The 22,182-nt window shown below is 37.3% G+C and overlaps 1 protein-coding gene across 3 annotated transcripts in view; it reads right to left on the bottom strand.

Annotated features, from left to right (window-relative positions):
* Positions 1-22,182, bottom strand: part of DDC (dopa decarboxylase) — a 75,671-nt gene that overhangs the window by 10,950 nt on the left and 42,539 nt on the right. For all 3 annotated transcript variants that reach the window (XM_063326231.1, XM_063326232.1, XM_063326233.1), the window contains 6 exons: positions 16,704-16,770; positions 14,505-14,599; positions 12,641-12,708; positions 7,914-7,990; positions 4,331-4,350; positions 3,497-3,595 (listed from right to left, as the gene is read on the bottom strand). In XM_063326231.1, the coding sequence (XP_063182301.1) occupies positions 3,497-3,595; positions 4,331-4,350; positions 7,914-7,990; positions 12,641-12,708; positions 14,505-14,599; positions 16,704-16,770 (426 nt within the window). The remainder of the gene's footprint in view (positions 1-3,496; positions 3,596-4,330; positions 4,351-7,913; positions 7,991-12,640; positions 12,709-14,504; positions 14,600-16,703; positions 16,771-22,182) is intronic.

Genomic DNA, 22,182 nt, shown 5'->3' on the forward strand with positions numbered 1-22,182 from the left:
GGCCTGAAAAGTCTTGGTGTGTAGGGACAGAATTAATACCAGTTCTTCTCTTCACAGTGAAATTTAGCAGATTGAAAAAAAGAAGCTTGTAAGGAATTTTTCTATATCACTATCTCAGGTAAATAACCATTGCTCTTCTGCAGTGAGAAGGGAAAAAGCGGAAGGGATCTAATTCATTTGGTTATTCAGGATTAAGGGAAATGTCTTACATAATCACTAATGGGAGCAGTAAACTTGTGAGGCATTAAGATGTGGTACCTATTTAAAAAAAAATGTATTTGTGTATGTGTGTATGTGAATATAACTAAGTATAAATATAAGTATAAAGGCTCCTGCATTGAGGTCTTTAAATTGAGTTTTGATTTTTGGGCAAAGCCTTCAAGAACTAAAATAGGTTTTGACTGAAGGGAGCTTCTGTGAAGCATCAGAGTACATTAATGTGTATATACAAATAAGCATACCTGCCTAGCCTTGATCACTTCATACTTTCCCTCCTATAGATTTCACCTCTCTGCCTGCCTTAGCTCTCATCCCACTACACTCTGAAGGAAAATGCTGTCAAAAGAGTCTTCTCAACAGCCCCTGCCCAGCTGAAATGCTACCTCTGGCATTGCTGTTCTGTACAGTTACAGTTTCTTTGTCTCTGCTGTTAATGTTTAATGGAATTCATTATCCTTGGTGAAGAAAGAAGGATGCAGTGCACTGATTTCTTCTGGTCCTACGAAGGATTCCTCTGAGTCTGAATATTTGTGGGCATAACATACAAAACCATTAACTGCTAAATTTCTCAAATTACTTCTGAGCTCTTTGAGAGGATTTAAACCGACAAAGGAGTAATATATGGTCAAGCAGTTTGCGAATGGGCCATTTTACAAATGGGCCATTTGAGTTTCACATTTATACTGACTCTGAGTGTTTGGAATCAGTCCAGACGACTATTACTGTTGTTGGTTTTGCCCTCTTTGTACATCTCCTCTGAGGCTTTGGGACTCACCTCCAAAATTTTTATTTTTCTCTCCCCACATCCTTCAGAGATGACTGTCCTCCCCTTTACCACTGCTTTAAAACCTGTACTTTGTAATAGGTTAATATTACATGTTGTGTGGGAAAGGAGTGCATAACTGGAAGGTTTGGAAAACAAAAGAAGTTACTGTATCTAAATCCAAGTCACACATTCTTATCTCACAGGAATATTTTAGTTCCTACATACCTTCCTCAGTACGAGCAAATGCCAGGTTGCAGTGGTTATCTAGTTATTTTGATGCAGACCTTAAGGTTGTAAACATAACAAACATCTTTTTCTTAAAGCATACTAATAAAAGAGAAAAAAAAAGAAAAAGAAAGAAGAAAGAAAAAAGAAAAAGAAAGAAGAAAGAAAAAATAAAAAAGAAAAAAAAAGAAACAAATGTGGGTTTTGTGGCAGTTTACATCCAGAAAAAAAGAAATATTTGTGAAGAGAGAGTTGCAGATATCTTTGGTCTTCCATAGGTAAGCTTAAGAATGTGCAGTGTTTTTTCCCTCGTAATATGTTAGAAGCTCATCGCTGCTGAAAATTTCAAATCACTTTGTAAGTAACACCTGGCTATGCAAAAGAAGCCTACCTAGAAGTCTAAAACCACTGGATTGATATAACTTTACCAATGTGTCTGCAAACTCGTGAGAGATACCTTAAATACCCACAGAGGAGGGAGCAAATGAAATGCAGTTATTTCTTGAAATGTAAGTTCGACAGAGAACTGCTAGAGATAGAATTGACTTTCTTTTAAAGCTGCTTTGGAACCCACTGAATTTAATCATCACTCATCGAGGGGGCGGGGCAGGGGGGAGAGGAGAAATTACCTTAATGGTTCCAGTTTGACGCATGTATACAGTGACCCAAATTCTGTACTTAATTTCCCCTCTTGCCCTTCCAAAGTTGTGAACATAAGGTCATAACTTATTTTTCTCTGTACACCAGGGAACATTTTAGTCCTTACTGAAATATTAAACATACACAATCAGTTCAACAAGCCCTTGGAAATCTAGCAGTCTGAATTACCTTTACAAACAAGGGAACATGCTGGAGTTTCACTTTGGAGCGAGTATCTTTAAGAAAAGATTGATTTGCTTAGCCATCCTGAACTGTGTTGTCACAGAAAGTATAAAAAAGAGATCTTCAGCTATAATTCTAGCACGACAAGCGCTTTTTGGCTGGACACTCAGGGAAATGTCTGTGAGACAGGAAAAGAGGGAACTTGTGGAATGTAAGTACTGAACTGTGGAAATCAGCCTGATAAAAGGCCGAGTAATTCATACGGGGTTTCCAACCCTTTATTTTCCCAGTGAGAGATGGAGCCCTACTTAAAAACTTGGCCTGATATTAAAATGATTGCAGTTTCCAGAAATCTAACCTGAGAGAGAAACCCACTAGAAACTGTAATGGTAGCCTAGTAAAGTGAGAACAAACCTTGTATTAATTTTTCATCAGAAGGGTATGTAGCAGATTGCCACAAGGATGACAGAACATCAGGATTGCCACTGTTGTCAAAATTTATTTCAGAAAGCCTCATTAAGGATAAAAATCCAATTCAGATATCTGTATAGTACGTTGAAAATTATAGTGTGATAAAAATGAGAAGCAAAGAGGGTATCCTCCATCCCAGAACCCTCTAAAATCAAAAAGAAATCATGCAGGAGTTTTACAACAGTGGAAAAAGCTTTTCTTAGGATTTAATCTGTTTAGTACCACAACAGAAAGGAATGTGTGTCTGCAGAGAGTTTGCTATACTAGACCAGACTCTTAGCTAATGGATATTTTTGTAAATATTCAGAGCCAAGTCATAGATCTCCCCTCACTGGAAGTTTCCCTAAACTTCATAAACATGAAAGACATGCTTGAATTTGACTTTACGGCTACAGAAGAAGTATATATATAATTTAGACTGGCGCCAGGTGTAGTCTTTAGTGATAAAAGCTTCTGTCTTTTTACATCAAGAATAAACTTAGTACTCATTTGTACACTTTTTTTTTTTTTGTTAAAAAAAGGTGGCTTTTAAACAGGAAACAAAGAAACAGCAGAGGTAGACATGCCCAGTAAGTTACTGTACCATAAATGCAGCCCAATGACTGGAATCATAACCTAAACATGCTATCGATGCATGCACATTAGTAAAACACAGAAGTCATGAATAAACATGTTTTTCCCCAATAAAACCACTAAAGTGCCCTGGCTTAATTTCAGAAGGAACTATGGTCCCACGTTGTAGAAATTCCAAATTCCTAGACCTGTCTTCTCTAAAGATTAACAGAAAACAGGTGACAGCTTTGATCCTGCCATGATATGAAACTGTGATACTACATGGGGCAAAGAAGCAGTACCCCTATCGAACCCAGCTGTCCAAAACCTGCTGTCTGTGCTTTCTGTTGTGTACAGAAGTCACGGAGAGTAGATAGGCAGCAAGTTCGTTTTCCCTTGCCATCCCACCACAGGTTACCCAAGAAAGCAAATTCCAGTCACCTTGCGGATGTGCTCCTGCAGTCCCTTGACCCCGTACATCCTCAGCACAAACCAGAGCTTCAGGGCGCGGAACCTCCTCCCCAGGGGGATTTGCCAGTGCTGCAAACCAGGGAGAAGGAAGGGCACCTGCGTTAGAAGTTACCATTGCAGCGATACTGCAGAAATTGTACATTCTGCAATGATTTTGAAGCGTAGCGCATGGCCACATCCTACAGGCAGTTGCTAGAGGTGGGTCAAATAATAACAGAAGTGTCTATTTCTGATTAATGCCCTGGTGTGACTGTTTAATGCTGAAAATTTTCAAATGAAAGTCGGAAAAGGAGATCGGTGAGAGAATGGAAGGGTCACAAGGCAAATCACATTTTCTTCGTGCATCCTGAATTCTCCTTGAAGGGTTTGGAAAAATAAGTATCGTAGAAGCTCATGTACACAGGCTTGCTTATAGTTGTGGGGCTAGCATCTACAATGACAGGCCCATTTTCCATTCCAAAACAACAGTGTTTTTATTGATTAAAGGTTAAAACACAAGTGCTTTTAAAAAAATGTATTATTCACTATGTTAAGGAAAAAAAAATCTTTAGGACATTTCATTCTACTGCCTAAACCTTGAGATATTACACATGCAAGATGATTTCTGGTTTTAAACAATTTTTTTTAAAAAAAAAAGAGTTTAAAATTTCAGCTTGAGGAATGTTAAAAATCTAGCAAGCTGCATCCTTCCTGGAAAGAAACGTAAGTTTTTGAGGCTTATGATAGTAATAGAAAATAAAATAGAAAATAAAAGTCCTGGAAATATCGGTGTATACAAGTAATAGTATTAATTATTACACTTACCCGATAATCTGTTACAAGGCCTGGAAGTTAAAGAAAAAAAGTTCACATTGCTTCATCACGACAGCCAAAACCTACAATCATTTTAATGCTATTGAAAAAGCTGTACCTTAGCTATCCTTTATGTTTGCTACAAACTTCAGCATCATCAGTGTCAACAGGACTACTAAATACTTAGCAGGATACTCGGTAGTACGCAGAATGAAGGTGCTTGCAGTAAGCTTCATTTCTTAGCAAGTCAGAATATACCACTAACAATAAAACATTTTTCAGGAGAAGAAACACAGTTTTCCTTTCTGTTATACTTCAGGTCTTGTGGAGATGATGGACTAAATACTGTGTTTATTTTCCTCTTGTAAGGAAAAGAAGTGGTAGATAAAATGGCAATTATTAATTTTGTTTGGAATAGTTTGCAGAACCCCTGAACTCACTTCATCACTCACCCTCTGCTTTTTATACCTTTTATATTCACTCATATATTTGTTGCTAATTCTTTAGCATGTCTGATAAGTGACTTGAAAATTTGATTCAGAATTGACCTCTTCCTGTTCAGAGAATAGTATTCTGCCTTTTTTTAATGGCTTTTCATTTGATGTTGTGAAAGCCCCTCACAAACACAGATTGACCACGCCACAAAGAGTCCAGGGAGGCAAGTAGAGGGTGTTGTTAGTTATTTTTCATATGAGCACACAGAGCCAAGATGCATCTACCTTTTCTTTGAATCGGGTAATTACACTGATTTCACAGTGAAGGAAACTGTAACATAAAGTGGGATTACTTGCAGTAAACCAGGGACAGAAATTAAACTGACCTAAAATCTAAAGCACTTCTTGAGGAAAACGTGGAAGCATCTGGTTAGCTTTCTTATTCTGCTTTATTATTCTGCAGTGGAGCATAAGCTTCATAGGGAAGTATGTATTTAAATTCCAAGGGGAAGTGCTAAGTGCTTCCGGAATTATGAACTGCAAGGTGCTATATAGAACCGTAGCTTCTGAATTCGACCAGTTTACACCATTTATGTAATTCTCAGCCTTTGTATTTTCCGGGGGTAAAAAGACTATTTCCTGTGTTATAAGTTCTCTTGACAATGTTCTCTCATCTATGCAGTCAAAACATGAGGAAAAGCATGGTCCTTCCTCCCTGCAACCATTTGGTTCTTTAACCTGTTACTAGGTTCCTTTCCAGATGAAAAAAACCCCACCACACAACAACCAACAATCATTAACCTGTTCCTGGACTTCAGGAAACGAACGTGGTTATCTCAGCTCGGTAACGAGGTAATTTGATAACATTCATATTTTTCTGCATTGTAGCAGCCATTTTTGTTTGATAGTTGCAAGACGGGTAGCAAAGAGAGTAAAGCAACTGGTGACAGATAAATAAACCTACGCTCCTGTAAGGGGCTGTGTCTAATGATCCACAACAATGCCTTTCACAAGCTGTGAAGCAGAATGCAATCAACGATCAGTCCTTGATTACAAGCCTTAGTCTTACATCTGTATTTAACCAGGAGGAATTGCATTGTGGGAGCGTATGTGGCGTTCACAATAGAGTATAAAGCTGCATTCTTCTAACAGTGCCATTAGGATTTGACCTATATCCTGGGCTGCCAGGCAAGCTAGTATAATCTTCCTGGTGTGATGATGCAAATCACATAAAATTATAATTAATGACAAAATAAAGACCGTCCCTTTGGGGGCACACATAATTGCCATATGGTTATTAAGAGTAATTGCTCACAGATAGATATATTTTTCCGCTCATTTAAATTCTTGAGTAAGAGATGAGCGAATTCAAAAATGCTACTTCATTTGCCTTGTAAACCATGATGGGAATTCTCAGACCTGTGACATACTCAGAAAATAAGACCCTCCATTAGACAAGTCCTATTTCCAGGAGTGCTGACATCCCACAAATCATGCCGGGTTCAATAGCGACTGTAACAGCCTAGCACCTTTGCAAATTTGACTATTTTTATTGAAGGCATAAGTGTGGATAGGATTTAACGGTTTAACTAGAGGCATCTGCGTTTGAAAAGTGTTGTTCAGCTCTTCGGAAAATTGGTATCAAATGGGAAAAGAGCATAGAGAAATGTAGCATCAGTAGACTGCTGGTAAGCAGCTGATCTATTTGGAATCGTTATGTTCAGATCACATAACATACTACCACAGCTTCTGAAGGCACGACCAAGGCTGAACAACTTATTATCCAACTGGGGAAATAAAGTTTTCAGGCCAACTAGGCGGCCTCACTGAAAGCAGAAGTTTAAGAAAGGTTTTAAGAAAGGTTTGATTTTCTTCCAATGTTACTATTTAACCTGGCAAAAACCTAAGGTTCTTGTATCAGCATTGTCAGTTGTCACAAGGACATATTTTCACTTTAGCTAAAGTTGTATTATTTCTCCTCAAGATAAGCATTTTTCATGTATATTAACATCATGGTTAAGTAAAAGCTAGTGGTGTAAGCATATTTGCCATAACTTGTATTTTTCATTAACAAAGGCAAAAAGCAGTATATATTTTTTCTTTAAAATTCTAGCCTTTGGAGGGTGAACCTCAGCTCCGGGGTTACTGTATTTTCCTGCTTATTGCACTGTTCCATATTTGCATTGCTTGCAAGTGTAGAAAAGGAATAAAATGCAAAATTTCTGCCATTTTGGGATTACGGCACAGGAGTCCGTTTTTCCTAGGGCTTTTTAGTGAATGGTGGCATTCTGGATGGTGTTAATTTAAACGTCAATGAGCTCATAGTCATAACAGAGAGAAAAGTACTCAGGATACACTTCAGAAGGCAGATCAGCACCAGCAATTCCAGGAAAAAAATGAGAGTAAACGGTAAGAACACCCACGTGTGATTCACCCTCTTGATAAAATTATGAGGGAACTTGCAGCGCATGTTGACACAGCACTGCTGTGACCTTCTTCACAATGAATCACTTATTAACTGAATGTGTAAAAACAGGCTTCAGGGTGGCAAATGCCACTCTCCAGTTGCTAGGTATGCGCAAGGAGAAGCACTAATCCATTAAGGAGCTCCATACAGGGCCTGTGATTTCTAAGTAAGTCCCTCGTGAGCGTTTTGTGAAGAGCTTTCGTATTTGAAAATTTGAATCAGAGCTTGCATGCGTGGCTAAGAAAAAAGGTCACAGACTTTAGAAACCCTAAAAACAAATCAGATCTTGAAACCATTCTGGAGAAAGATATGTTGGGGAAGGCAGGTTAAGGGACTTGATACACAGCACCCAATATGTTTATGTGACTACCAAAAGATCATTAAGAATTTACTCAACACTCTACAAAGAGTCAGTGGTAAATCTGGAGCTGGGGAAATCCCAGTACAAAAGTACTAATATAATGCTTTATAAAAAAATGGCTTTCCATCAACTGCTTTTTATATTAACTAAAATCTCACTAGATATGTTTGCACTTTAATAAGCTTAACTCCCCAGGGCACTTTGAAAATGGAAATAGGCTCCTAAACAACTTAGGTAGTTTTAAGAATTTCGGTTTTCATCTTAAATGCCTTTTTCCATTAAATATCAGTGTCCAAACAAAATAATAATCATCTCATTTAATTATAAAATTACCAGACTCCTGATGGTGATGCTGCAGGTAAAGAGGTTCTAATTTAAAGGCGCCTGTTAAATCTGCTTTTTTTTTCACCCTGTATAAAAAAAAAAAAAAAAGACAGAAATAAAATCAAGAAACAAGAATTAAAATTTAAGGGATTAAATTTCCACAAGAAGCGAAGGCAAACTGAATGTGTTTAAACTGGCGTATTTCCTGAGCACAGCCTGTGCCATTTTCAGTGCTTTTTCACAGCCATATCAGTACTGTACTTACAAGTAGTTAAGTGTAAGGCTCAGCAGGAACGGGCAGCATGACTGCACGACTGCATATTTTAAAAACAGACAAGAAACAGACACAGAGGATCTTTTTATGGTGATAGACACTCACACCAGAATGTGAGACTAGCTAAAGCAATGTTAATGTTTGCAGTCAACAGAAGTTGCCTTGAAATTACTGCAGCACAAAGCTGTGTGGGAAGAGCTGTGGCTTCCTAGATGCCGTGCACAGCCGCGCTGAGGCTTTGTGGATGCTGGCCACTGTCTCTCCATGCTGCAGTGGTGGCAGCAGCAGCAGCCACTGGCCAGCGACGAGCCACCCGCTCTAGGCTCAGACCTCTCGTGCCACCCTGCCCTTAGCTGGATCCAATGTACGATTATTGACAGACATACAACAGCACAATGTAAAACTGAGAAGCATACCTTACTACTGCCAGCTAGTGGGTGGTGTAACTGGACTGAGGTTCAAAAGCCAATGTGTCCCTTCTAGAGAGAATAAACTACATTTTGCCAGTGGGTAATAACAACATTTCGCTGGTTTTTGTTTCACTCTATGTGTAAGATTGACTCACCTCTACAAATGATGGGGTTTATACGGGCAGAAAAAGAAGAAACCAGAAATCAAAAAGAGAGAGACTGCTACATAATTGTATCAGGCCTATAAATATTTCACAAAGTAAGCAATAATTATATCAACATGGGGATGCTCTAAATGACAAAAGTCTAAATCTTTTATGATTTTCTGTGCATCTCCTTTTTTATGGCTTTTAATGTTTTAATGCAAAATTCTAAGTAAAAATCTAATTTCCAATATTTTAATGTGTATGTACATACTCCCAGTCTCATCCACATGTGGACTATGCTCATAAACCACCTAATTCAAACAAACAAAAAAGCGCCCTTCTTTCACTTTAATGGTCCGGAAGGTACCGAGGTTAACAAAGTACTTGCCTTCAGGTACGGAAAGAACATAGCTGAAGATAAGTAAGCTTATGCACATGAAAAATAGTAAAAGACAGTCAGAATACGCTCAATAAAAACAATTAATAATCTATTTGTGTGTTGAAAATACCCCATGGACAAAAGAAAGAAACTATTATCTGAAAGCATGTTTAATTAAGGTAGATACTGTGAACAAACCCTAAGTTGTTCTACTGTAGTTTATTTGATATATTTGATTTCTTTGATATATTTGTGTTTCGGTAGCTCATTCCATAAGCAATTAACCCGAGTTACAAGCAGTATCGTTAGTTGTCTTGTGAGAGCTTCATTCCTTCTCCTGTAATATGCTGTGCTAAACAATGGAACACGTAACTATTCTGCAGGAACATCTGGTCACTTACAAGCTATAAAAGTGCTGTCATCTTGCACTTCCTTCATGATGTTACTGCTTTTTTAAAAGATGGTGTCTGTTCCATCTGGGGACTTCACAGGTCTTAATCTGGCAACCATGAAAAACTATCTAAAAGGATTACCAAAATAAATCCAAAGCCTGGCCATCAATGTATATGAAACAGTTGAGTTGCACCTCTATACACCATGTTTAGATTTCACCCTATGTATTTAAACTTTTTGGCAGTAAGTGCTTGTGTGGTCTGGTAATGGACAGAAGCGGTGTTCTTAACCTTCTTTGCAAATACCCCCAGTTGACTGAAGGATCATGAATATATTTTTCAAAAATTGTAAACTAGAATTTTTTTAAGGCTTGATGTTATGCTGATAGACCTACAAAGATCTAGCTCGAGTGGCACAGATGCACATATTAAGTGCTCCTAATATAAAACGCACAACAAACGTCCTGGTAAATAAAGTAGTGAAAATCTGTGAAAAGTGACTTACTCGGATTGCACATCTGCAGTTTTTAACAGCTTCACTATATTATGTCCTTTTTAAATTATAGATACAATAACTAATAAGGTGACTTTGTATTATAAACCAACAGGAAAATTTAACTTCCATCTACAGACAAGCATTTCCTTCCAAATAGGAAAACAACCTTCCAACGCAAAAGTTAACACTTAAACCCTGAAAAGAGTAATAGAAAAGCAAATATACCAAGACTTTGCAAGGTTATGATTTTCACTCTCTCTGAAAGAAGACACTTCTTCCTATTTTATAATATTCCAGAGTACCAATTAAAGAAGTCAGGCAAAACTGACTGGTAGTTTCAAGTCTCTAAAGGGCCCTAACATTTGAATATGGAAAATACACCCTCTCAGAGTGGCTATATTAAATTCCTTTTTATAGGAAATTGACTGCTCTTTTTTGTACATTGGTACATCGAGAAGTCTGAGAATATTTTAGAAAAGGTTTATAATGAAATTGCCTCCAAATCCCAAATGACATCAGTGCTACATATTGCACTGAGTAGTTAAATAATTACATTACAGACCTAATGGCTAGATTATCTTAATCAACTTGCAGGGAAAAGAAATGGGAGCGTTTACTGGGGAAAGTGCTGAGGGGCCTGGGTGATTTAGAAGCCTGTCTGTCAATGAAACTCAGCTTAATTTGATTCTGAAATGGTGTTCCCTGTTTATTGAACTCCTTCCATATTATTACAATAACATGTTAAATGCTTCCCACAGATCCTAAGAGGACTATGTATCCTTCACAGTTTCTTCTTCTCACCAGGTTCCTGCATCCTTTATTATTACATTTCACATTTTTAGGCAGCGTTACGGTTGATAAAAGAGGTGAATTTGGGGCAGGAGCCTTAGAAGTAGTTGGATGATGGATTTGGCTTCAAGTCAAATAGTTTAACTTTAAATGTATACTTCATTCTTTATTAAGTGAATAACACCTAGACATAAATGCCTTGCTGAAATGAAGCCTGAGTGGTTGTAAATGAAGCTTGAATATAGTTGTGAAGCTTTCACTTTGAGTCAGGAGATAAGTTGCAAGATCTCTTGAGATTCCTTGTAATGGAATTTTCCTGCCTATGTAAACATGCATTTTATGCAATGGCTTATCTAAAATGAAACAAGAAACAAAATGGAGAAAAATACTTCCCAGAGTCTAAAGTCTAAGCTTTGCTAGGAAGAAGCTAAAATCACCTGAGATGGCAACATAAACTGACAGACAGTAGGATTGTATATACCTCGTTTTCCTGAAAAGCTAGGTAAAATACTTATAGTTCCACAGAGTTTTCAGGGAAAGCTGAATTAATGAGAAATTAAAACTGGTAGGGACTAGACTCTGGCCTCTAATTGACCTACAAATATTAGAGAGAATGATGGGGTATTTTTCTCATTTCTGAGTAGCTACTTTGTTAACAATGCCTGTAAGTGATGAGGAAAGGATGAGAGAAACTAGCAAAGGAGATCCATCATCTTCCTATTTCCATAAACAGAAAGAGACAGCTAGTTACGAGGTACTTATAAACTGGAGTGTTGGGTTAATCACTGCCACTACTGATGAATCAGGATCAAAATGTAAGCCATTTACTCCAAGGAAAAGAAAAAAACCATAATGGCGTGGAATATTTGAAATGCGTACATCAGGAAAACTATTAGAGTAAAAAATGTAATGTATTATCTGAATAATACGCATATTTGTGGAAAAGTCAACTTTTCTGAGGATTTTAAAAGAGCAGATGGTTAATCAAAGGCAACCGAGTCATCACTCTCTCTCTTTTAAATTAGGTGACCTTTGATGTTTTAGAGCTGTCTTTTTAACATTCAGTTTTTCCTTCTCTTTTCATTTTTGCAAATTTTGTTCTATTATAATTGAAATTAATGTTTTTGTGTATTTTGATAAATAGTCTGAATAGCTGTTTTGCTAATAAGTATCTTTAGTCATGATGCTGGTAGGCACTAGGTTCTGGAAATTCCAGTTTGGGACACAATAGGGTCATCTATTATGGGATGTTATTATTACTGCTATTACTGCTGTCATACTTTGCCTTGTTTCAAAGTATGTCTACTGGTTTCTACTTTGGCATCTTTTTGGATCAAAATGTTGTCTCTGCTGTCATCTGGGGAAATTGAAAATCAGTACAAAATTGCACAAATAGTCCTTTTTTAAAACAATTGCTTTTCATCATCCAAATCCCAAGCATTTTGAAAAAGGCTTTTGAAAGAATCAAGGCTCAAACAAAAAGAAATTTTATGGAAAGGAAGAAAAAGCTCTGTTTAACATGCTGTTCATTGCATTAACATCCTTAAATGAAGTTTTTTCATTTATGTTTTAAACAGTCCCAAAGTGAAGCAAGTATGACTCCGCAGACTTTTCAGGACTTCTCTCTCTCTGGAACATAATGCAGAGCTCAGGCCTATTTCTAAATTTCACTTTTTTGAAACTTGGATTAAATGAAAGAGTGAATTTTGTAAACAATTTACAAGAGTTAAAGCTATCCAGAACTCCCTATTTCAATAGAGAAATGTAAACAAATGTCTACTGCTAGAAAGGCAGACTAATTTAACGTGATTTTTGTCTCTTGCAATGTTTTCTTTTCCTGTAATACTTACCACATAGCAGAGCAGTCAAAATTCACTAGGAGCCATTTGTGAGGATTAAAGTTAAATGAATCTGCAAACTGAGAATGGATAAATAAACAAAATTATGAAAGTGAAAAGGATCCATGTGCTATTGATACAACTTTGTCAAATTGTCTGACATTCACAACTACGAATGAATTCCTGAATCGGGGCTTTATAGGTAATATTCATGCTTATGTCACCTTACTTAATAACTATTCTAGTTAAATCTTGATTTATTTGGGGGATGGAATTCAGGTTAGGTGTGCGTCTAGGCTATTATCAACATTTTGAGCATTTGCTAACAATTATACTTTTTGGATACATATGTTATGGAAAAGTATGTATCTCAGTGTAAACCAAAAAACCATCCGCTGTGGTTCACACCCCGATTTCCAATAATAATTCTCTAAGCTTTCTATTTCCAAGAATATTAAACATACACCCACAAAATTCATACACAGAAAGAAATTACATATTTAGTTCAGAATCTGCATATCACATTCATTCATTAAATTACAACTGACCAGTAAATTACTTTTTTTTTACTGCCAGGGTATTTTCTTTTAGTAGAAGTCATTTTTTCATCTACGTCAAAAGAAAAAACAACACAGAATAAGCATTCACAAAACACGTTTATAGAAATCATGTAAAAGGCCCGGTTTACTTGACATATGTTTAGGCGTGGCATCAGAGGAAACCCAAGTAGGTAGAAGGGACATCGGGTGGGAAAGGCTTCGTCCATATTTTGTGTGTTAACGAAGGCAGAAGCCATCAGCCTTAAAAAAGAGAAATGGGGGCCTGGCAGCACCACGGTCTGACTACTCCATATAGTGCTTTTCTCGTTTGCTTCTCATAACCTTCCCTGTCACTGCTAAACAACTAAGAGTTGCTCTCATAAGAGGAGATTATCTGTCTGTCTATCTATACATCTGTCTAGCTACCTCTCTGTACTATGTAAGGTAAGAAACCTGTTCATGGTTGTTAAATATTTACTCTTATGACAAATGCGGGCTCAGACAAGGTATGCTGTTTCATTTCCTTCAGGAACCAATAACAATAATTTAAAAAATATTCCCCCACAGGAAATTACAACAAGCTTCATTTGCTGATAAAAGACAGACAGAAAGAAATGCTTTATATGTACGGGGGGTTTCCCTCCTCTTCTTCATTAGTCACTACCTATCAGTGCTGTGTTTAAACTTCTGGCTTTAACAAACAGTAATATTTTCTCCACTGACATGGAAGACAAGGACTTATCTGACAGTCTGAGGGGAGCAGCAGGAAATTGAAGTATTCTTATCTAAGGAACTGAATGCCAAGTAGTTCAGCAAAGGGGGAAGAAAGGAACAGGAGCGCTGTTGGAGGAATATTTCATTTAGCTCTCTTGGTTATTAAACCCTGTCTGTTTGAGATACAGCTACTGGTTGTATCCTATAAGACTTTCAGGATGTAAGCAAAAAATGAGACATAATGAGCGCATTAATTTGTTGATTTTTTTTTTCTTTTTTGTGTAACGTAGAATTAGGGTGATATAAATGTGCCTTTTTGGGTATTTGGGAAAACGATCCTCTTTTCTATTTTGTAAGACACTTTGTTGATTCACTACTACTTGCTACTCTGAATGACAAACTTTTACATGCTATGGTAACTTGCATACTCCCAGAATAAACCAGTAAGAGTTATATAAACATAAGTAATGTAATAGAATATAAAAGGATTTGTAGTGCAAACTGAAGTGCGGCGTACTGAGAGATTCTAGAAGAGCCATTTATGTTGGAGGCATAACAAACACACAAATTGTATGGAAGAACATGGTTTTAGCAGGTTGCTAGAGAAGAAACATTTCATTCACCTCCACTCCGTTTAAGAGATGCCTGAATTCAGGGCAGACGAATGCACTCCCAGCATAGGCTGCATCAATATGCATCCAGATATTTTCCTTATTACCTAAAAAAAAATAAATAAAGTAATTGAAGGGGAAATAAATTAAACAGCAGATGAAAAAGCCCTATTAATTTGCATGAAACTAAGTGCCTGAGAGATTTTTCTTTGATGTTATTATTTTCCCAATTTAAAATTGAATTAAGAGATTAAATGTTTCTGCCATCTGGGTTTCCGTTAATACATAAAGATGTATACATAACATATTCTTCTTCATACCCACTTTTCCTTACATGTCTAGGTTTATCTTACTAATATTAAGCAACATAAAATATTAAATTATATTGATTTAAGAACCATTATAAAATACACTTTAAAAAGATATATGTAGAGATGTAGTTATCATTTCTATGGTAGTAAAACTATCTACTTTAATAAGAGGGGCTAGTTTTAGCTGTGCTCCCCACTTCTAACTCATGAATCACAAATACGTTTCTAAACAGTATTTTTTAAATATTGATATATGTGCATACGCATGCTTTTGAACTATGTGCAGCGAACTATTTATTTCAAGGACCGAGACACTTATGCAAGAGCAAGCATTGAAAGGTTAAGAAAATGCTAGATTTGATGAGTCACTGAATGGTTTCTGCAGAAGTATTGTAGCATATGAACCTGTATTCTCTGTAAGTTAGTATTCACACTCTGCTATAGATCACCTGTATTAATACACACAGTAACAATCCGGTCTATGAGTTGATGACTGAAGCCCACATAACAACTTTACATCGGTCACCAAATAATTCTGATGGGTATTTCCACATACAGAGGTATATCCATTCAGATACGCAATTGGGCACCAAATTCATGCTGGAATTTTCATTCTTGTGAACTACATTTTCTTTTTGCCTAAATGTCTGGAAAAAGCTAATAAGATGTCATTCGTAACATCCACGACTTAGGTTTATTTGAAAACATGTTCAAAGTGCAATGGATTATTTATTTTTAAATCCACTTCATTTGAGACGCTGCCTTTATTTCATAGGACTACTGCTCATGTATATTAAGAAGAAAATTCACCTGCACACGGAAAAGCTGGCATGAGACTTATGATTTGAGTAGTGCCTTATCCTTCTGCTGGCCTCTGCTGCACAAGCAGGAAATCATTGAGAGCAACCAGTGAAACACGCATGATGAGTTGCCATACCTAAAAGTTTTGGTGTCGCTATGTTATTAGGTCAGGTCTATGGGAATAACCTGAACAGGAAAATAATCTCTAGCTGCTAAACAGACTACTAGAAACCTTTTTAGAAAGGAGGATTAGGAGAAACTGAGTCCCTGAGGCTTGTGCTGAAGGGCAGGAAATCTCAGAGAGCAAGTCACCACCATGAAAACCCCAAAAGTTTTAGGCCCCACCTGAATAAATTAACAGAACATCAAATCTATCCGTGTTTCCATGAGGCTGCTTCCAATTGCTTATAGCTATAAATTTCCTGTTCTAAATGTACACCTGAATAGATACGGTGCCATTCAGTTGCATTTTCATCAGCCAGCAAGCGTGTGCTTTTGACCAAGCCTTGCTGCACACCAAAGTGTGACACGAGAGACCATAACACAGAAACACTTATGAAGAGTCCATGACTCAGTCACTGTATTAAACACCCTGGTACTTCTCCTGTTTTCTTGCAAGAGGAAGGAATTTGGGGAAGGGAGAGGAAGGATTAAGGAGAATACATGTGGATTTTTGGTGCATATTTCCCTCCTTTTTATAGTTGTTAGAACCATACAGAAACAAGACACTTGGTGCAGAGGAGAATTAGAGTTCAGCCTTTCCCTGATCTTCACCACTGCTCTAGATGCTTTTGCAGGTGGAGAGCTTGAAGAAAAATGTTACAAACTGAAGCGCTTACAGTATTTTTTAACTGACAGCGTTCCAAAATACGCCCTTCCCAAAAAAACACCCTTAAGGCAATGGCCTTTGTACTCTTTAACGGTTTAAGAACACAAACTTGCTGCTTGACCTAATATTAGAAAGAGAACTCTAACTGAAGGTCTCATCTATAAGTAGCCTTATTGAATTTGGACACTGACGCTGCATAATGACCTGGAAATGACTCAGTGCGGCTTAAACTGGTATCTGTAATTTTAGAAAGTAGCAGCAAAAACTTACAGATAGGACCCAGTTCTAACAGTTTGTCAAAGGAGCAGCAAGGTGTGGTTCCAAGTGTTGCACACAACTGCAGAGCCAAAAAAAAAACAAAGGAAAAAAAATTGTGTTATAGCAAAGAAAATTATCAAATGAAAAAAACTGCCTGCAAAGGCAACAACAAACAGAGAGAATAGAGGATACAGGGCAACATGAATTGATTTTAGCTGACAGCTATCCTTCAGTGGAACCTTTGAGAATCTTATTTTTTGTTTCAAGCTTCCATAGGCATCCATTGAGACAGATGAATAAAATTGAATGTAAACATAAAATTGACTGATAATTAATGTAATATATTCATAGTATTATATTAATGCTATAGTGTATATATTTTCAGTGTGTTCCACATGCTTATCACATATGCAATTATTATCAAAATGATTTGCAGTTTATGGTATATAAGCAAGCTCTGAACTTGAGAAACTTAAAGGTGCTAGAATTCCTGTTGACAGAATGGATCATCAAATGTTACTGCCTAAATTAAAGAGCCACAGCTCTGTAGCAGAGACTTGGAACTGATTTCTGCTCATTGGATCTGCAGCCTGGGACCTGTTCATTAGTAGCGTTTGTTCACTATTAGGTTTGGAAGATTTTTTCCCAGAGAAATTTTTTCTCCCAAATTCATCCTAAAATACTGGGACCATTCTTCCTTCATTCTGTTAATGTCTCATTTAAGGTATCCTGCTGCATGGCTGTTGCGTGAAAAGGGGCAAAGCGGTTTTAGCAGAAGATAAACCCCCTTGCGTTCTAACACTCCTCACCGAGGTGGGAGGCTAGGTGCGGCTAGGTTTAAATTCTGAGTGATGCCCAATTCAGCACTATCAGTCCAATCGCGTTTAATATGTATTAAACTATTACGATTTGGATACACTAATAGTGGACTGCACCTTCAGTCTAGTCGTGCTCATGAACTAGCACGGCCACTCTCGAGTCTTTGGTCGCGTTCAGTGAGAAACCAAAACGACTAGCTACTTAAAAAAGTGCAGTTTATTTAAACAACAGATATATAGGTTCTTAGGATTGCCGGTGATAAATACACTGTCTGCAAAGCACGTGCAAATGAAAGTATTGTTACATATACAAAACGCGCGACAAAGTTATAAACGATACAGCCTGGCTTTAAATGTAGAAAAAAGAGTCTCTAGAGAAGTTTCTAAGTTTCCCGAGGAAGCACTCGGTATAATCTAAGTCTTACCCAAAGGCGTCCCTATGGGGGGGAAGAGAGGCTCAGCCCGTCGACTGATCCCAGAAGTCAGTGATGTAATTCTTTATGACGGTGTCTTCCCTGGGTATCCCCCCTCTCTTGGGCTATTTTTATACTATTTGTTATCTTCAAGGTGGAGTTTGAGTGACTTTAGTCATACATACTTTTATCACGATTGGTGTAAATTTCTCTCGCTTCACAATTAAAGGTATAGTTTACGAGAAATTCAGGGCGCAGACTCAAGAAGGAGTGGTCGCACCTTGGAGGCGGGTAGCCTTTGGGATGGAGGTGTGTTTTGGTATTATAATGACATTATAATGAGCAAAGTTCGCACAAAGGACAGCATTTCATCAAAATTTGACAAAATGTTGGCTCTGAGCATCTAGCGGGCAGCTAATTGGCAGCTTATCTGTTTCATGGTATCATCCCATTCCTGTATCCGCTATACATCATAAGGTAAAGCCACGGAATAATTGCATCCCGTCCCGTACCTCATGTAGCTTATCAGGGAACCACAGATGTTGTGTCCTTCATGCCAGCTGCGGCTATTTTCTACCTCAGAAGCCTCTTGATTTTATACTTTTCCTTAATGTGTGAACAATGCTGTACTTTTGTATTTTTTAGCCAATTTAGTATTTATTCCACAATGGCCAAACCCAGAGGCAATGTAAATGCTGAAGTTTCACAGTAGGAAGGTGAAAAGAGGTTATGGTAATTTACTGGGAATATGCAGGTAGAATTATAACCCAAAAAACCCCCAACTAACAAGTGCATATAAACTGACATTGTTTTATTTTTCATTGCTACACTTATCTTTTAAACACGCTGTCTCATTTTTATAAGCAATAATAAAGGCTGGGCCTGGTTTTTGCCTCGTACTGGAATTTTTTATATAATAAAAGACATTTTACAGTTTAACTAGGTAAACAAAGTATACTGGTTTTTAGTTAGAGTATTGAAGTACAAATGAATTAGATGATTTATCCAAGGTCACACACAAACTATAGTACAGCCAGGAGATGACTACAAATATGTAAAAATCCAGAATTTTGGGGTTTTAGTTTTGTACTTCTGGTTACTTTTTCTGCCAAGTACACTGTTAATGCACTATCTTTTGCTTTCACTCTTTTCCCCTCTGTATCTGCAACTACCCACATTTTCTAGCATGCGTGTGTGTGTGTGCACATCCCACAGTGAATTGATGACAAGACATATAAGAAGAAAAAGGAACACCTAGATCACACTTGTCCATCCACTAGACCTTTCAAGAAACATACTGTCATAGCAAAACATAGATCCAATTAAACACTAAAACTCCATACAGTGCACTTTTGTCTCACAGCTCCATAATGTGTAGGTACGCAGGGCCTTTGGGTTCCCTGTCTCCCTTGCAGCAGGAGTGATACCATCAGGAAATGTTTCCAGTGGTTCCTTCTCTGCTTTGGACTTCCCTGGCTCATCCAAGTAATATCTTCTACTTCTTAAGTGTCTTAGTTTGTCCAGCACAGTAGGTCTTCTGTTACACTAGAGGATGTCCTCATGGAACAGCCTGCCCAGGGAGGTGGTTGAGTCACCATCCCTAGAGGTGTTTAAGAAACGTGTAGATTTGGCATTCCAGGGCATGCTCTAGTGGCGGAGATCGTAGGTTGTTTGGTTGGACTTGATGATCTCAAAGGTCCTTTCCAACCATGAAGATTCTGTGATTCTATGATTCTAAGAGCAGCATGTGTTGTTGTCATTGCTGCCTTAGTTGTGGAGCTGCTGCAGGGTGGGGACATGTTGCTGAGAGGTGCAGCTGGTGGCTCGCATGTGTGGGACAGGGTGGACTTTTGGCCTGTTCTGTTACAGTCATCTTGATGTGAGCAAGCACCTCCTTAGCAAAGGATTTTGCTCATGTTTACGTTACCTGATGTGGCCTCACCTGCTTTCAGCTCGCTCCCTCTAGCACAACAAGCTTTCTACTTCAGAGAAAAATAATTTCATGTCATTATGCCAGTAGCAAATTGTTTGCCAAACCCTATAATCTGTTCTAGCATAATATCACGTTTCACTCGTCAAGTGTATGCTCTTTTCTGGTCTTCTAGCTCGGACATTTGCATGCTGTCTCTTCCGCATTTCACTGATATCTCGTTACTTCTAGGAGTTCCCATTACTCAAAAGTTAATTGATGCCAGCTTTTTCAGGAGGGTCTTTTTTAAAAAAAGTTGATACACGTTTGCACCAAGTATTTCTGCTCTAATTAAACAGACTGCTTGATAGCTACCACCATTTTACCGTTTGTTCCCTTGAACACTCTTCGTCATTCGTAAGTTATCACCCACTTTCAAGCTAGAGATCCCCTTGACTTTTTCACTTCTACCAGCTATTGGATATTGGAGACTGTTACAAATCATCTACAGTCACATCTTGAAGCAGATCCTCTACACATCTCAGGACTAAGAGTTGGTTTTCCCTCTGGGCCTTCCCTAACTAGTCCTCCCAATAACTTCTCATGAAGTTTTAACGTGTTTGTTTATTTTTGCTTTTCACATTCCTGTGAAGCTTTTTTTTTTTCTTCTTTTCATTCTATGAAATAAGGTGGTAACAGCACACTAGAAAGGTCTGACATCTTGGGAAAAATAATCTGATTATGAGACAATGAGTTGGATAAATGTGATGGGATTTTCATTTGCAAGTTCCAGGTTCTTAGTGAATTCATGCAAAGTGAGAGACGTTTGGTTTCCTACTTACTAAACTAGGCTTTTCAAAATTTCTAGGAAATCCCACAATTAAATAAACATCCAGTAAAAAGGGCAGGTGCATATGCATTCAAAAAGCCAGAAATTTAAAATTATACATCTCAAGAATATCAAACTAATTCAATATTACAGTGCTAGAGGAGTAAAACCTCTCTTTTAAGTATACTTTTGAACATTTATGCTTCTGTATTATACCATATACATCAGAAATATTTTAAATTGTTGTAGGAAGCTTAATGGAAAGTACTCAGATAGTACTAAATTCATATAAATTTATGTACACTCTTAGACGAAGTCATATCCTGCCTTTGTATAGGGCAGACCTGATTAAATGCAGTCATATAAAACCCTGAAAACATTTTATCCCTGACAGCACACATGTTCCCCCAACTTCACAATTACAGCAATATTAATAATTATGTTTCATTGCACCAATAAAAAATATTGTCTATGGGAAAAGTTGCTATTAAAATAAGAAAGGGACAATTCAGAACGTTTTCCGTATCAAGCTGCTAAGAACCTGAGTTTGAAACAAATACAGTTCTGAAAATTAGAAGCACACTGAATATATAGTTAATAAAATTTTGCTGCTAACACATTTTCCCCTCAACATAATCTGATCTTTATCTATACTGGGCCTTCCCATGTTCCTGAGACACATGAGAAGAATAGAATAATTACAGTGTCTTGAGGTACATTTATGACTTCTCTGGAAGTTTAATCATCCTTTGAGGGAGGTTACTTTAAAAAGATTGCAGGATATTTTTTTTAAAAGGAATAAATTTGCTCCCTTTTTTTACTAAAATGAATGAAATATATATTTATGAATGAAAATATATTTATCACATTATTGTCTACCTAGGATGTTCCCACAATCAGGAGAAACCTGCATTTCATCTTTGGCTGAACTACAGGTCTACAAATTGGGGCACAAGAAATGAAGGATACCATGATGAAAATTCTAATTTTCCTGCATACATAAAGAATAAGGGTTAACCCATTAGACTGGAAAATACACAAATAAAGAGTGAACTATAGACTTCGCTCTGCTTTTATACATATGTTTTATGATAATATGGTGTGGACTTTCTGACAAGATTAGAGTGGAATTATCTCGGCTAGTCCAGCAATTAAAATAATGATGGAGATTTCACAACAGAAAGTTACATATTGTTGTTATTAGTGTTGTACTGCAGTTAAAGTATTCTCCTCCTAATCAGGATAAGGAGTATGTTGCTTCAGTGAGAGATTATATGAGTTCAAACATATGCTTACTTGTTTAAGTAACGGCTTATTCTGTAAAGCATACCTCAGCTTCTAAAATAATTTTGTTGTCCTCTTTGTAGGTGTCTGAGCCTCAAAGCTACTTGTTTTAATTCTCAGAAACCACTTAAAGTGACACATCTGCTCTTGTCAGGGCTCTCATTACCCCGCCTCAGTACTACACAATGAATCTAACTCAATTTGTAACCTGTATAACACCAGCAAAATCACATTTGTG

This window comes from Chroicocephalus ridibundus, chromosome 2 (assembly GCF_963924245.1).
Source record: "Chroicocephalus ridibundus chromosome 2, bChrRid1.1, whole genome shotgun sequence".
Taxonomy (NCBI): Eukaryota; Metazoa; Chordata; class Aves; order Charadriiformes; family Laridae; genus Chroicocephalus; species Chroicocephalus ridibundus.